Genomic DNA, 15,091 nt, shown 5'->3' on the forward strand with positions numbered 1-15,091 from the left:
ACTTATTTTGGAATTAACAAACATCAATGGACTCGAAGCTGATTCCAAATTTGAAATATGATTTTTGTCACACCATCATTAGCAGGTCGTGGGAGCACTTAAAGTATGTTACTAGCTGGAACGAAAGTTTCATCCTTTACCTGAGGAAAATAAAACTTCCCTCCCAGTTTTTCCCTTTTTCTTAAAAATGATACCTGATAGTCTCCTGCATCATCCTTCAGTTTCAAAATCTTCCCCACATAGTAAACTGGTATTTCGGTCAAAACAAAATCATCTGTTTCTGGTAAATTTGTCCAAGTCTTCAAAGTTGTACTCAGATTCACCAGACACATCCACGTTTGCATCGCTCTCTTCATAATGCACTTCACTAATGTCGTCATCTGATTCCTGCTCATAAAGCTTCTGGTTGACCTTTTCATTGGCATGTTTCGTGGTTTGCAACAAATCTTTCTCTGGTGTATCAGTTGCAATTAAACTTCATCCTTCGTAAGAGGATGTTGCCATTGAACCATGGCTCATTGTGCCCCAGGAGAACTTGGTTCAATGTGCCCCAACAGTACATGTTTCAAACAAAGCTCATGTGAGGTTATTTATTAACATTGTTAATGTTTGAAGATATATATCATTAAAATACAGTATTGATATTGTTATAACGACTTACTTTCTCTAAAATTTGGTGACAAAGAATTGAACAAAATTCAGTCTATCTACGTCTCTAAAAATTACTTCACTACAGCAAAACTAACATATCGCCAATATAACACTAATAGCGGGAACTAGATCCTGCAGGAAACAAATGTCAGTCGGTAGAGCAGTACTGACAACATATGCACAGAGGAAAAAATAATTTACCACTTTATACTGAAATTATGCTACCTGATTCATTGTGCCCCATGGTTCATAGTGCCCCACTCTCCCCTATTCCTGAATTTCCTTGATTGTTTTTTTTTACTTCCTTCTTTCATCAATCATCTGAAGTATTTCCTCTGTTACCCATGTTTTCTTGACAGTTACCGTCTTTGTTTTTATTTTCAACTTCTGTGATTGCACTTTTTCAGAGATGCCCATTCCTCTTCAACTGATCTATGTACTGAGCTATTCCATACACAGTATCTATACCCTCAGAGGACTTCAAACATATCTCTTCATTTCTTCTTTGTGCAGTGATTCTTCCTGCCTGGTCTCGTAAACTTCAGCCTTTTCTTCATCACTACTAGATAGTGATCTGAGTCTATATCTGCCCCTGAGTACACCATCAATCCAGTATCTAGTTTTGGAATCTGTGCCTGACCATGATGCAATCTAACTGAAATTTTCCCATAACTCCCAGCCCTTTCCAAGTATACCTCCTCCTCCTGTGGTTTTTGAACAGAGTATTCACTATTACTAGTTGAAATTTAATGCAGAATTAAATTAGTCTTTCTCCTGTCTCATTTTTAGTACCAAGCCCCTATTCTCCCATAACCATTTCTTCTGCTCCTTCCCCTACAACCGCATTCTAATTCCCCATGACTATTAGATTTTATCTCCCTTTAAATACTGAATTACCCATTCAATATCCTCATATGCTTTCTGGATGTCTTCATCTTTGGCTGAACTATTGTTGTCAATGTTGGTTTGTTGTTGATTCCGATGAGATCAACCCAGTCACTGAACTGTTCATAGTAACTGTCAGTCCTACTCTCCTATTCATAAAGAATCTTACGCCCATTATATCATTTTCTACTGTTGTTGATACTGCCTTATACTCATCTGACCAGAAATCCTTGTCTCTGTTTCACTTCACTGACCCCCCACTACATCTAGATAGAGCCTTAGCATATCCCTTTTCAGATTTTCTGGCTTCCCTACCATGGTCAAACTTCTGACATTCTACTTCCTCTCTCAAAGAACATTATCCTACTGGCCTAAACCTTCTCTAATCTGTTGTCTCTGCCTCACCTTGCCTTTTCTGTTCTCTTCTGTCCACAACACTCCAGATCATTCCCTGCCTTCTCTCTTCTGTCCATACCATCCCTTTTGCATCCAGAACATTCACTGCCTTCTCCCACCATTCAGCCCCCACCCCTACATGAGCATTCTCCCTCACCCTCTCCCTCCCCTCTCTCTCCTTTCTATCCCTCCCCTCCTCCTTTTAAACCCCTCTCTCGTCTCTCTTCCTTCCCTTTCCTCCCTCTTCATCTTCACCTTTCTGTCCTTTTTCTCACTCCCCCTTTTACTCTGCCTCAGTTATTCTCACTATCCACCTTCCCACATCTCTTTTTTCATTTCCTTTGTACTCTTTTCCTCTTGTTATGTGACCATGGAGTCATTTAATGAAAGTTTCTGTTGCATGTTTCTGCACTCCATGCATCAGTCTGCTGTAGATGAGTGGTTGTCTCACCCTTATTTTTGAGTAAGAACTTGCTTGCCTGTACCATACATTTGATTTTTTTTTTAATTAAATGGATAAGTTACATTTTTCATGTGTGATGCACTGTGAGATTGACAGTAACCAAAATACAGGCAGCCTACTCAGAAATTTACATCTTTGGTACATCTGTGGAATTAAAATTACCTACTGGGAAACATATGTTATCATGTTGCTCCACACTGTGCACTGTAACATGCTTGGATCCTCCTGGGCATTATTTTCACAATTTGGTTGAGGTGTTCCTCAAAGCTGTCCCACCCTTTTAAGATAGCCGTACTGAGGTTGTTCATTGTGTGAGGAGGGTTGCTGCAACAATGCATTACAAGTCTGAACTGGTCCCAAGCGTGCTTACCCAAGTTCATGGCAGTACATACCACAGACCACTCCTTTCAGTTGATTAATAAAATGTGATGAGGTAGCTGGGATGTGCTTGTGTGTTATCATCTTGAAAGATGAACTCATTGTGGAAATGAGAAATGTTAACTGTATAGTCGGACAATTACTTGGAGGATCTTGTCCCAACACTGCACAGTCCTCAAATTACCCTTAATACCAATGAGGGTCCTCTGGCACCTTTGCATGAAACTGGCTCAAAACATGTCTGATGCAGCTCTGTGCTGAAATCATGTTATTTCATGAAAGACATGCATTGGTACCTCACTGATTCTCTACTCTTAAATGGTGATCATCAGATGAAAGACAAATCGTGCAGAAAACTATGAAGAGAACCTGGCACCATCCATCCAGGTTCCATTCCAGGTGTTCCCTTGTCCAACTTCTTCACACACCACAGCACTGGTGTTTTTGTACTTTTTCTCATAATGGATGCCTAGAGGCCAAGCTAATCATGTGAAGATGGCTGCATACTCTTTGGATTGACATAACCCTCCCAGTTGCCTCTAAGAAGTCTTTACACAGTTGTGTTACTTTATACTTGCAGTATCTCTGAGCCATAATATGTTTGTAGCAGTCGTCAGTTGATGTTGGTGATGATGGGTGACCACTATGAGACAAGTCTCCTATGTTTTGCCTATTAAAATAATGGCTTAAAAGTTTGAATGACATTGTTCATTCATTCATTATCTTCCATAGATTCCATCCAAAAGTAGAATTTTTAGGCAATGGAACAAGTCAAGATATACCATAACAAAAGACCAGAAAATTTTATAATTTTAATTTGTGCACTGTATTAACCCATTAAGTGGATAGTTTGTGTGCGTGCGCCTCTTCTGCAGTGGGTAATATGCGCCAACGTGCCAGTGCGTGGTGGTGCTGCATACTGTTCTCATGCATAAAGGTTTTTCTTCATGTTTTTGCTGTTGAATTTAAATTGATATTGGGTGAAAATGAATAAAATATATTGCAGAAGTTAACAAAACTGTATTTTCATGATATTACAAGTCTTTTTAGTGTGAAACATTTTAAAACAAGGTGCTGCACACAAGGAAACTTCGCATTATGCACACTAGTATGAAGTATCTTTGCGAAGGCCTTTTCTTGTGCACACCACACACCTTGTTGGTTTTTTCTTCGTTGTGGGTGGCAGAGGGTCTGGAAAATTCCTGGCTGTAAGGTGTGTTGCTTTTGGTGTTCAAGGTGGGCGTCCTACTGATGTCCCTTGTTGTGGTGAAGGTATGCTCAATGGTTCGCCAAGACTAATCATGAAGCTCATTGTACTTTGTTCATGACCATGCTTCTTGTACGGAATGTATGCATTGAAGCCTGCAATGTCCAACAAGTGGTGGAAAAGCTTCTGATAATATTTTTTCAGCCTGCTCCTGGCCATCTGATAGCTTACAACTGAGAATCGCTCCTATCCAGCTCCCCCCCACCCCCCCCCCCCACCCCCTCCCACCGCCATCTCTCTCTCTCTCTCTCTCTCTCTCTCTCTCTCTCTCTCTCTCTCTCTCTCTCTCTCTGTGTGTGTGTGTGTGTGTGTGTGTGTGTGTGTGTGGCTGGTGCATTTGTGTGTGTCCCTTGCAGACAGAGGCTGTGGCCGAAAGCTATATGTGAGTGTCTTTTGTTGTGCCTGTCTGCAAGTTGACGTGTCTTCTTTATGGTAAGTAGCAGTCTGTCTTTTCCTACATTGTTGGTATTCCTAAGTGGAGTTTCCATTTTTTGATGTTTATCTATTATTGGTTGCTTAATATTTACTTTATTACATTGGTTTTTTAAGAGAAGTAGTTACTTACATCTGTAAATATACATGTGGTGAAACAGGCACTGAGGTCATGATCGTCATGTTGTAAAGTATCCTCTGTAACAAGATATTGTGTTGCACCAGTATACACCCTGTGCCCATGCCCATTTATCCTAAGTGATAGTTCTTTTCAGTAACTGTTCCTTTCTACACTCCCTTTTAGTTTTCTATATCTTTTATATTCTGGCCTGTCTAACCCCCCCCCCCCCCCCCCCCCCCAATTCTTCTCAGTAACCAGTAACTGTTCCTAGCTAGGGGTATCTGTTGAGAGGCCAGACAAACGTGTGGATCCTGAAGAGGGGCAGCAGCCTTTTCAGTAGTTGCAGGGGCAACAGTCTGGATGATTGACTGATCTGGCCTTGCAACACTAACCAAAACGGCCTTGCTGTGCTGGTACTGCGAACGGCTGAAAGCAAAGGGAAACTACAGCCGTAATTTTTCCCGAGGGCCTGCAGCTTTACTGTATGGTTAAATGATGATGGGGTCCTCTTGGGTAAAATATTCCGGAGGTAAAATAGTCCCCCATTCAGATGTCCAGGCGGGGACTACTCAAGAGGACGTCGTTATCAGGAGAAAGAAAACTGGCATTCTACGGATCGGAGAGTGGAATGTCAGATCCCTTAATCAGAAAGGTAGGTTAGAAAATTTAAAAAGGGAAATGGAAAGATTGAAGTTAGATATAGTGGGAATTAGTGAAGTTCGGTGATAGAGGAACAAGACTTCTGGTCATGTGAATACACAGTTATAAATACAAAATCAAATATGGGTAATGCAGGAGTAGGTTTAATAATGAATAAAAAAATTGAAGTGCGGGTAAGCTACTACCAACAGCATTATTGTGGCCAAGATAGACACGAAGCCTACTACAGTAGTACAAGTTTATATGCCAACTAGCTCTGCAGATGATGAAGAGATTGATGAAATGTGTGATGAGATAAAAGAAATTATTCAGGTAGTGAAGGGAGACGAAAATTTAATAGTCATGAGTGACTGGAATTCGACAGTAGGAAAAGGTAGAGAAGGAAACGTAGTGGGTGAATATGGACTGGGGGAGAGAAATGAAAGAGGAAGCCATCTGGTAGAATTTTGGACAGAGCATAACTTAATCATAGGTAACACTTAGTTTAAGAATCATAAAAGAAGGTTGTATACATGGAAGAATCCTGGAGATACTAGAAGTTATCAGATAGATTATATAAGGGTAAGACAGAGATTTAGGAACCAGGTTTTAAATTGTAAGACATTTCCAGGTGAAGATGTGGACTCTGACCACAAACTATTGGTTATGAACTGTAAATTAAAACTGAAGAAACTGCAAACAGGTGGGAAGTTAAGGAGATGGGACCTGGATAAACTGAAAGAACCAGAGGTTGTACAGTGTTTCAGGGAGAGCATAAGGGAACAATTGACAGGAATGGGGGAAAGAAATACGGTAGAAGAAGAATGGGTAGCTCTGAGGGATGAAGTAGTGAAGGCAGCAGAGGATCTAGTAGGTAAAAAGACGAGGGCTAGTAGAAATCCTTGGGTAACAGAAGAAATATTGAATTTAATTGATGAAAGGAGAAAATATAAAAACACAGTAAATGAAGCAGGCAAAAGGGAATACAAACATCTCAAAAATAAGATCGACAGGAAGTGCAAAATGGCTAAGCAGGGATGGCTAGAGGACAAATGTAAGGATGTAGAGGCTTATCTCACTAGGGGTAAGATAGATACTGCCTACAGGAAAATTAAAGAGACCTTTGGTGAAAAGAGAGCCACTTGTATGAATATCAAGAGCTCAGATGGAAACCCAGTTCTAAACAAAGAAGGGAAAGCAGAAAGGTTGAAGGAGTATATAGAGGGTCTATCCAAGGGCAATGTACTTGAGGACAATATTATTGAAATGGAAGAGGATGTAGTTCAAGATGAAATGGGAGATATGACACTGCGTGAAGAGTTTGACAGAGCACTGGAAGACCTGAGTCGAAACAAGGCTCCGAGAGTAGACAACATTCCATTGGAACTACTGATGGCCTTGGGAGAGCCAGTCCTGACAAAACTCTACCATCTGGTGAGCAAGATGTATGACACAGGCGAAATACCCTCAGACTTCAAGAAGAATATAATAATTCCAATCCCAAAGAAAGCAGGTGTTGACAGATGTGAAAATTACTGAACTATCAGTTTAATAAGTCACAGCTGCAAAATACTAACGCGAACACTTTACAGACGAATGGAAAAACTGGTAGAAGCCGACCTCGATGAAGATCAGTTTGGATTCCGCAGAAATGTTGGAACACGTGAGGCAATACTGACCCTACGACTTATCTCAGAAAATAGATTAAGGAAAGGCAAACCTACATTTCTAGCATTTGTAGACTTAGAGAAAGCTTTTGACAATGATGACTGGAATACTCTCTTTCAAATTCTAAAGGTGGAAGGGGTCAAATACACGGAGCGAAAGGCTATTTACAATTTGTACAGAAACCAGATGGCAGTTATAAGAGTCGAGGGGCATGAAAGGGAAGCAGCTGTTGGGAAGGGAGTGAGACAGGATTGTAGCCTGTCCCCGATGTTATTCAATCTGTATTTTGAGGAAGCAGTAAAGGAAACAAAAGAAAAATTCGGAGTAGGTATTAAAGTCCATGGAGAAGAAATAATAACATTGAGGTTCACCAATGACATTGTAATTCTGTCAGAGACAACAAAGGACTTGGAAGAGCAGTTGAACGGAATGGACAATGTATTGAGAGGAGGATATAAGATGAACATCAACAAAAGCAAAACGAGGATAATGGAATGTAGTCGAATTAAGTCGGGAGATGCTGAGGGAATTAGATTAGGAAATGACACACTTAAAGTAGTAAAGGAGTTTTGCTATTTGGGGAGCAAAATAACTGATGATGGTCGAAGTAGAGAGGATATAAAATGTAGACTGGCAATGGGAAGGAAAGCGTTTCTGAAGAAGACAAATTTGTTAACATCGAGTATAGATTTAAGTGTCAGGAAGTCGTTTCTGAAAGTATTTGTATGGAGTGTAGCTATGTATGGAAGTGAAACATGGACGATAAATAGTTTGGACAAGAAGAGAATAGAAGCTTTCGAAATGTGGTGCTACAGAAGAATGCTGAAGTTTAGATGGGTAGATCACGTAACTAATGAGGAGGTAGTGAATAGAATTGGGGAGAAGAGGTGCTTGTGGCGCAACTTGACAAGAAGAAGGGACCGGTTGGTAGGACATGTTCTGAGGCATCAAGGGATCACAAAGTTAGCATTGGAGGGCAGCGTGGAGGGTAAAAATCGTAGAGGGAGACCAAGAGATGAATACCCTAAGCAGATTCAGAAGGATGAAGGTTGCAGTAAGTACTGGGAGATGAAGAAGCTTGCACAGGATAGAGTAACATGGAGAGCTTCATCAAACCAGCCTCAGGACTGAAGACAACAACAACAACTATTCCTTTCTTCACTCCCTTTTAGTTTTCTGTATCTTTTATTTTCTGACCTCTCTATTTCCTCCCGCACTCCCACCTCTTCCACATACAATGCCGCTAGCGCTCCACTCTTAGTAACTCGTGCATGATATTTTGTCAGTAATCTCTGTCTTCCATATTATCATCCTTTCCACCTTTAAGCTCTTAGGTTTTCCAATCTCATCCTGCACAGTCCCCAACAATTAGTCTTCTCTTCTCATCCTGTCCGACAAGTCTCCCCTGACCCAGGGTTCTGGACAACTTTTCCAAACTCTCCCCATTTCCTCAACCTCACCACTCCATTTCCTTCACCCATATTCCTTCCCCTTAAACCCTTCTGCCAGAAGAAGGAGCCAGTGGCTCCAAGAGCTTGCAAATTTCAACACTTTTTTACATGTATGTTCCCCTGCCAATGCTTGGTGAGTAGTTTTCTTATCTATCCAGTTAAATTATTAATTTTGTTATAAGTATAGTGTCCTATTTACAATGCATTCATACCTGTCATGCAGCTTTCAAATGAACACTTCTGCTTTCCACCTGGAGAACATAACTTTTGAAACCTCAGATTTAGATTTGCAGATAATTTGTAGGAGGAATGATTGATATGTGTTTTTAATTTTCTTTTGTATTGGATGAGGGCTAGTGTAGTAACGGTGCACCAGAATGCCTGACTCCACTCTGTACCATAGACAAAGACACAAAGCCGACATGAAAATTATTTTAATACCTTGTATTTTGATTGCATAAACCACAGTTCAGCTCAAAATGAATCTTATAATCAGCAATAGAAAGCAACACAGAGTAGATTAATTGGGAGATGAGTGTAAGAATTCCAGTATCTTCAAAAAGTCCTCTGTAAGATTTACTGCAGCGTACACCAATTTCCCATGCTTACATATCTTCTTCTCATGAAGTGTGCATTCTAAGCTTAAAATGTCTGTTGGAGCCATGTAGACAGTTTGAACACTGTGTACAAGCTGCATTGTCCTGTTCATGACTGCAGAGACAGAGCGCTCTACTAAACGACTGAGCGTGAACGTTTACTTCTACCTTAATTTGTAACATTTCTAATCTTTATTTCCCGAATCTTTGCTTACACTTTTTTGTCCAGTAAATAATATTGGCACATAGAAGAAGGTGAATGATGAACACTAACTTCGTTTAATGAAAGTTTATCCAGCACTTGCACATACAAGAGCATGGAGCAAACTGCCTCTGGCCAGAACACAAACAGTATGTATACAGCTACAGAACATTCCAGTACAATGATTCTTGACATTTGTGGATATTTCTAGAATGTACTCGAACCGAATATAGAAATTAAGATTGTTCAGCCACAGATAGTTTTGAACTCGCGACCCTACAGGCAACAGTTTAGTATCATAACCACTACACCATGGTGCTACTCAGTTTGCTCTGTGACAATATAGTCAACACTACTGAAGTTGAGCTCAGCTAAAGCACACACAATTGTTTCATGCTGATCAGCTTGTTGATAAGAAGTTTTGTTATTATAACTGCACAATATGTCAGTGATCTGCAAAGATTTAAAGGTGTCAAATTCAAACTTGTGAGTGGCAGTTTTGTTGAATATGGGCTATTGCCTTCTTAGACTTTTTTACATTCAGCACTCAACATGGAGTGACTGCACCTAACATCGTCATACTGCTGACTGGACTGACTGTGGCATTATTTATAGTGCAAATTTAAAGACACGCATAGGACAGTTTTTACATAACATTAAAATACTAGGTCGAACATATTCAATACCATCATAAGAGACAGGAGTGAAACCTACATCTACATCTGCATACATGCTCCACAGGCCACAATGACGTGCATGGCAAAGGGTACCAATGTTTCAAAATTTTTTCAATAGTTTTTCACAAAAAGAATGCCATCTTCCCTCTAGAGATCCCTATTTGAGTTCATGAAGCATCTCCAAATACTCCCACATTGACCATACCTGCTCGTAATAAATCTAGCAGCATGTCTTAGAATTGCTTCAGTCTTCCTTTAATCTGACCTTGTGGGGATCCCAAACACACATCAGTACTCAAGAGTTGGTTGCACTGTTTTTCTATGCATAGTTTCCTTTATATATGAGTTACATTTTCATAGAATTCTCCCAGTCGACAGTTAATTGATAGCATGTATAGTTTTTAAAATGCACATTGTTTTACTCTTCAGCACCTATAGGGGTGTATCATTATTCAACCATGCATAAAAAATACTTACAAACTTAATTTTATCATGACTTCTACCATATTTTGGAAAAAACTTATTGATGAAGCATGAGCTGGTTTTAGAATAAATAGATTAACAGTAGATACTGAAATTCTTGTCGGGTCTGGAGTTGTATCACGCAATCATCTTGACGCAGTATTTTCGCAGCCTGTCTGGTCACCATTTTCAGGTGAGACTGCTATATGCTAATCTCACTGGAATTGATTTATACTGAAAAAGGCAGCCCTTTTATACATCATGGAAGATGAACATAAATTATCACTGCTGCCCCCTAGTGCAAGAGGAGGTACAGCATCACAAGTGGTTCAAGCTACCAGAAATGATAATTCATTATTGAGTGCCACTGTCGATAAATTCTACTGGGTGAGGTACAAACCATTGTTTTTAAATGAGAGATAAAACACGCTTCTAAGTCTTACTGAAAGTTTAACCATTATCTCTATTTATAATGTTGTCTGCATGTCTAATTTCAATGGATTCTTGTAACACGTAGTCTCCGTAATGTGACGCAAGGGCAACAGTTTGTGTCATATCATACAATTTGTGTCCCTTAGTAAAATCAGTACTCTGTTACAAATTTCTTGGCAATGGTGCTCAATACATCTGTCATTATGTGCATAGTCTGGTGAATATATATCTTCCCACAATTGCAAGGGGTCTGGTAAATGCCAGGCTTCTTCAATCATAAGTTATCCTTGACCAAACCAAGGAGCACTCTAATCGTGGTTGACAGACAACATGCACTTACACCTTTTTAAAATCCATCTTGCGTTTGAGGATATGCCCACAGTGTATGATAGGAAAGTCACTGCTCAAAACATGCATCTTCTACTAGTTCCAACAAAGGTTCAAACTCAAGGCACACGTGATCTGTTTGTCTGTGTACCCATTCTACTTGAACTTTAGCTTAGGGTGTTCCAGCTTTGTATGTCTGAGATGTTGTAAGCCCTCTTTTCCAATGTCTACAGGACTCCTTGTGCATTGGTACAGTGGGTGACAACTCCCCCATAGTCAGCAATTTATTTATGCAAAATTTTAAAGCCAGGACACTGAGGACAGCATTTTTAAAACCTAGCTGTTATTCAAAATATATTGATGATATATTCATGGTGTGGCCACATAGAATAAATACTCTGAACCATTTCCTGGGTTATTTGAATTGTATTAAATTCAGCATCGAGCTCACAGTGGAGGGCTGTGACTCTGGGACACAGTGTTTATGAAACTTACAAGTATTTATGTTACATGTCACAGTTCATAGTAATTGATGGAAAGTAATAAAAGTAGAACAGAAGTGCTATCTTGCATTCCTCATGGAAGTGTTATAGGCAATCAGCTGTTCCTCAGCTAAATCAAAATTTAGGAGACAACCTGAGCAGCCCTCTTAAATTGTTGTCAGATGTTGCTACCATTTACCATCTCATAAAATCATCAGAAGATCAAAATTTCAAAATCACTTAGACATAGTATCCACATGGTGCAAAAAGGGCAGTTGAATCTGAATAAGAAAAAGTCTGTGGTCATCCACATAAGTACTAAAAGAAATCTGTTAAATTTCAGTACATGATAAATCACAGAAATCTAAAGGCTATCAGTTCAATTAAATACCTAATAATAACAACTACAAACAACTTAAATTGGAACAGTCATGTAGATAATGTGGTAGTGAAAGTCTTTTATTGGTAGAACACTTAGAAGACACAACAGAGAGACTGCTAAAGAGACTGCATACACTTTACTTGTTCATCCACTGCTAGACTATTGCTGTGTGATACAGGATCATTACCAGATAAGACTGATGGAAGACATCAAGAAAGTTCACAACAGGTGGCTCATTTTGTATTATTGAAAAACAGGGGAGAGGTGTCACAGATAAAATATGCGAGTTGGGGTGGCATTCATTAAAATAAAGGCATTTTTTATTGTGGTGCCATCTTTTTAAGCAATTTCAATCATCAACTTTCTTCTATAAATGTGAAAATATTTTGTTGACACTCACCTAATAGGGAGAAATTATCATTGTCATAAAAATAAAGGAAATTAGAGGTTGCATGGAAAGATTTAAGTGTTCGTTTTTCCTGCACACTGTTTGAAAATGGTATGGTAGAGAAATTGAGTGAAACTTCTGCCAAGGACTTACCTGTGAATTTCAGAGTAGTCATGTAGACATAGATTTAATATCCTCACACTTCCTATATTTAGACTACCTACAAGGATTAAAACTGACACCCAAAAGAGTGCTCATGGATGGTGCCAGTAAGTGCTCAGGAATGATTTTATTACTTATTCTGGCACAAGTTATTTGAATGCAGTAATTACCAAATGCTACTACTGTACTATACTAATGTTTGACTACAAAAGTTGACAAATTTCTCTTATTTTTGTGAGGGTACAATGCTTTTAATTAAATCAGTTCCTAATTTAAACCATTTACAATTACTGAAATTATTTTCCTGTATACATCCATTTAATGTTTAAGCATGCCCCTGGCATTGATTTCTTACTCTTTTGATGTCACTGTTAGTGGAAGTGTGATACATCCACAGATCAAATCTTCAAGATTATCTTTTGATAACATAATTCTTAAAAACCAAAATAAAATTTTTGGTTACAAAGAAATAACAAGAAGCCCCGTTTATTACTAAGGGAATGACTTACACAGATGTGATCCTCAATACAACCCATAAAAACTGCAAAATTATATTCATTTGAAAAAGAGGAGCATGTATGTTCATTAGTAGATTCGTAACATGGAACTCTGCTTCCTCTGTGATGTTCCTCCATTATTTGTGGAACATTGTAAGGTTTGACCAGCATCAGTTTTCTGCATTGGCAAAGCAGGAAACCCAAGCCAAGAGTGAGTCTATCCCCTTTACAAAGTTGACACAAAGGGACTTTGCACACGTTAATACACACCTACCAACATGAAATATTCAGAATTTTGTTGATCTGGGGCTACGAAGATGCAAAAAAAGTGTGTGGCTAGTATATAGATGTATTTAACAATCCTTCAGAGCCATGAAGGGACTGCAATACAGTAATGAATTTTGTTTTCAAGACATATGTGGTGGACGTGCTGACCAGAAACGTAACTGCAGTAAGTCTCCAGATGCAGGTGCACAAGGCGGTTATGCAACAAATTTTGGTGCTGGACTTGCTGGAGGTGGCAGTCGAGGCGTCGAAGGACATGTTATAGCCAGTGTCTTCAAAGCACTTGTAACACGTCTTGTAAACTCACACAAGGACCTCAAAACACAGGAAAATTTAGTGAGTATAGGAAGAAATGTGTATCATCTCATTCAGTGTACATTTAAATTTTAAAAACCTTTATAGTATAAGTGTGTGTGTACTTTTTTTTGTAAGAGTTTAACTGCCATTTTTAGCTTCTCTAGTAAAAGTATGAGAATACAGTTTTGCTTTTTATGATATATTCCTGATTAAATAAATTGTGTGCAGTGAGATGAAAACAAAAACTTGCTTCCGTCAGCTGTTACACCAGTTCTTAAATTTCATACTTTATAGAGTATCTCCAAAGATTAAACCCAACACCCAGAAGAGTACTCATATACATGGTTGTACTCAAGATGATATACTTCTGCTTGCTTTGGCGTGTGATTTAGGATATGTGAACTGCTACAAACAGCTACTTATTGTCGGATCAACACTTTAATTATGGATCTGAACCATTGTGTAGGTGGACTTTTACATAGCAATGTTTTAATGCAGGCAAAATTTAACAAGCAACCAAAGATCACAAACTTTCTTTGGATTACAAGCCTGACATGTCAGCACTTAAACCAGTCTGAGGAAGAACTGTATCTATTATTTACTTTCATATTAATGTAATATTTCTTTAGTTATTTAAAGTGATCTAGCAACATTACTGAAGTTTCAGTTAGAAATTAGTAGTGGCAGCCACAGGTAAGTGGCAGCACTGCAGATTCATGACAGCGAGTTAACAGTCTGCCATATCAGTATTCATGGATCAGTGAAATGGACAACAACATGCATTAGCTATAAAAATGTTTTATAAAACCAATTATTGTTTGGTAGCAGTGCAGAGGGAGTTTCGACATTTTTATAATTTAGAATGTCACGATGTCATTCCATCAAAACGTATGATGAAATCTTGGATTAATAACTTTGAAGAGACTCGATCTGCCCTCAAGAAGAAATCAACAGGGCGACCCAGAAGTGTACATTCTTCATCGAACATTGATGTTCTACGTAAGCCTGTCTTACGGGGCCCATGGCGTTCAGTTTGTAAGCAAGCAGCAGTGGTTAGAGTGTCCTGGGAGAGTGTTCAAAGAAGTCTTCATCTTGATTTAAAATTTTGTACATACTACAGATGGTTCAACAATTGAAGGACAACGATTACAGGTTACGATTAGGATTCTGTCAACAAATGATAACAAAAATAAACAGTGATGATGAATTTCTAAACAAGTTGTGGATGTCAGATGAGGCACATTTTCATCTCACAGGTTATGTGAATAAACAGAACTACTGTTACTGGGCAAACACAACTCATAATGACGTTCATGAGTGCCCTTCACATGCTAGTAAGATGACATTATGGTGTGGTGTTTCATCACATGGAATTATCGGACTGTAATTTTTTGAAAATGAAGAGGGAAACACAATAACTGTAATTGCCAATCATTATTTGGAGATGTTACGAACTTCCATTACAGCTGCATTGAACAAATTTCCAAATGTTCAAGAAGCCTGGTTTCAACAGGACAGAGCGACATCACACACTGCATGGCAATCAATGGC

The 15,091-nt window shown here is 38.9% G+C and overlaps 1 protein-coding gene across 1 annotated transcript in view; it reads left to right on the plus strand.

Annotated features, from left to right (window-relative positions):
* Nucleotides 1-15,091, plus strand: part of LOC124619340 (protein unc-80 homolog) — a 905,779-nt gene that overhangs the window by 362,501 nt on the left and 528,187 nt on the right. The window contains exon 20 of the mRNA XM_047145658.1: nt 13,371-13,579. Within this exon, the coding sequence (XP_047001614.1) occupies nt 13,371-13,579 (209 nt within the window). The remainder of the gene's footprint in view (nt 1-13,370; nt 13,580-15,091) is intronic.

Source organism: Schistocerca americana, chromosome 6 (assembly GCF_021461395.2).
Source record: "Schistocerca americana isolate TAMUIC-IGC-003095 chromosome 6, iqSchAmer2.1, whole genome shotgun sequence".
In the NCBI taxonomy this organism is placed as follows: Eukaryota; Metazoa; Arthropoda; class Insecta; order Orthoptera; family Acrididae; genus Schistocerca; species Schistocerca americana.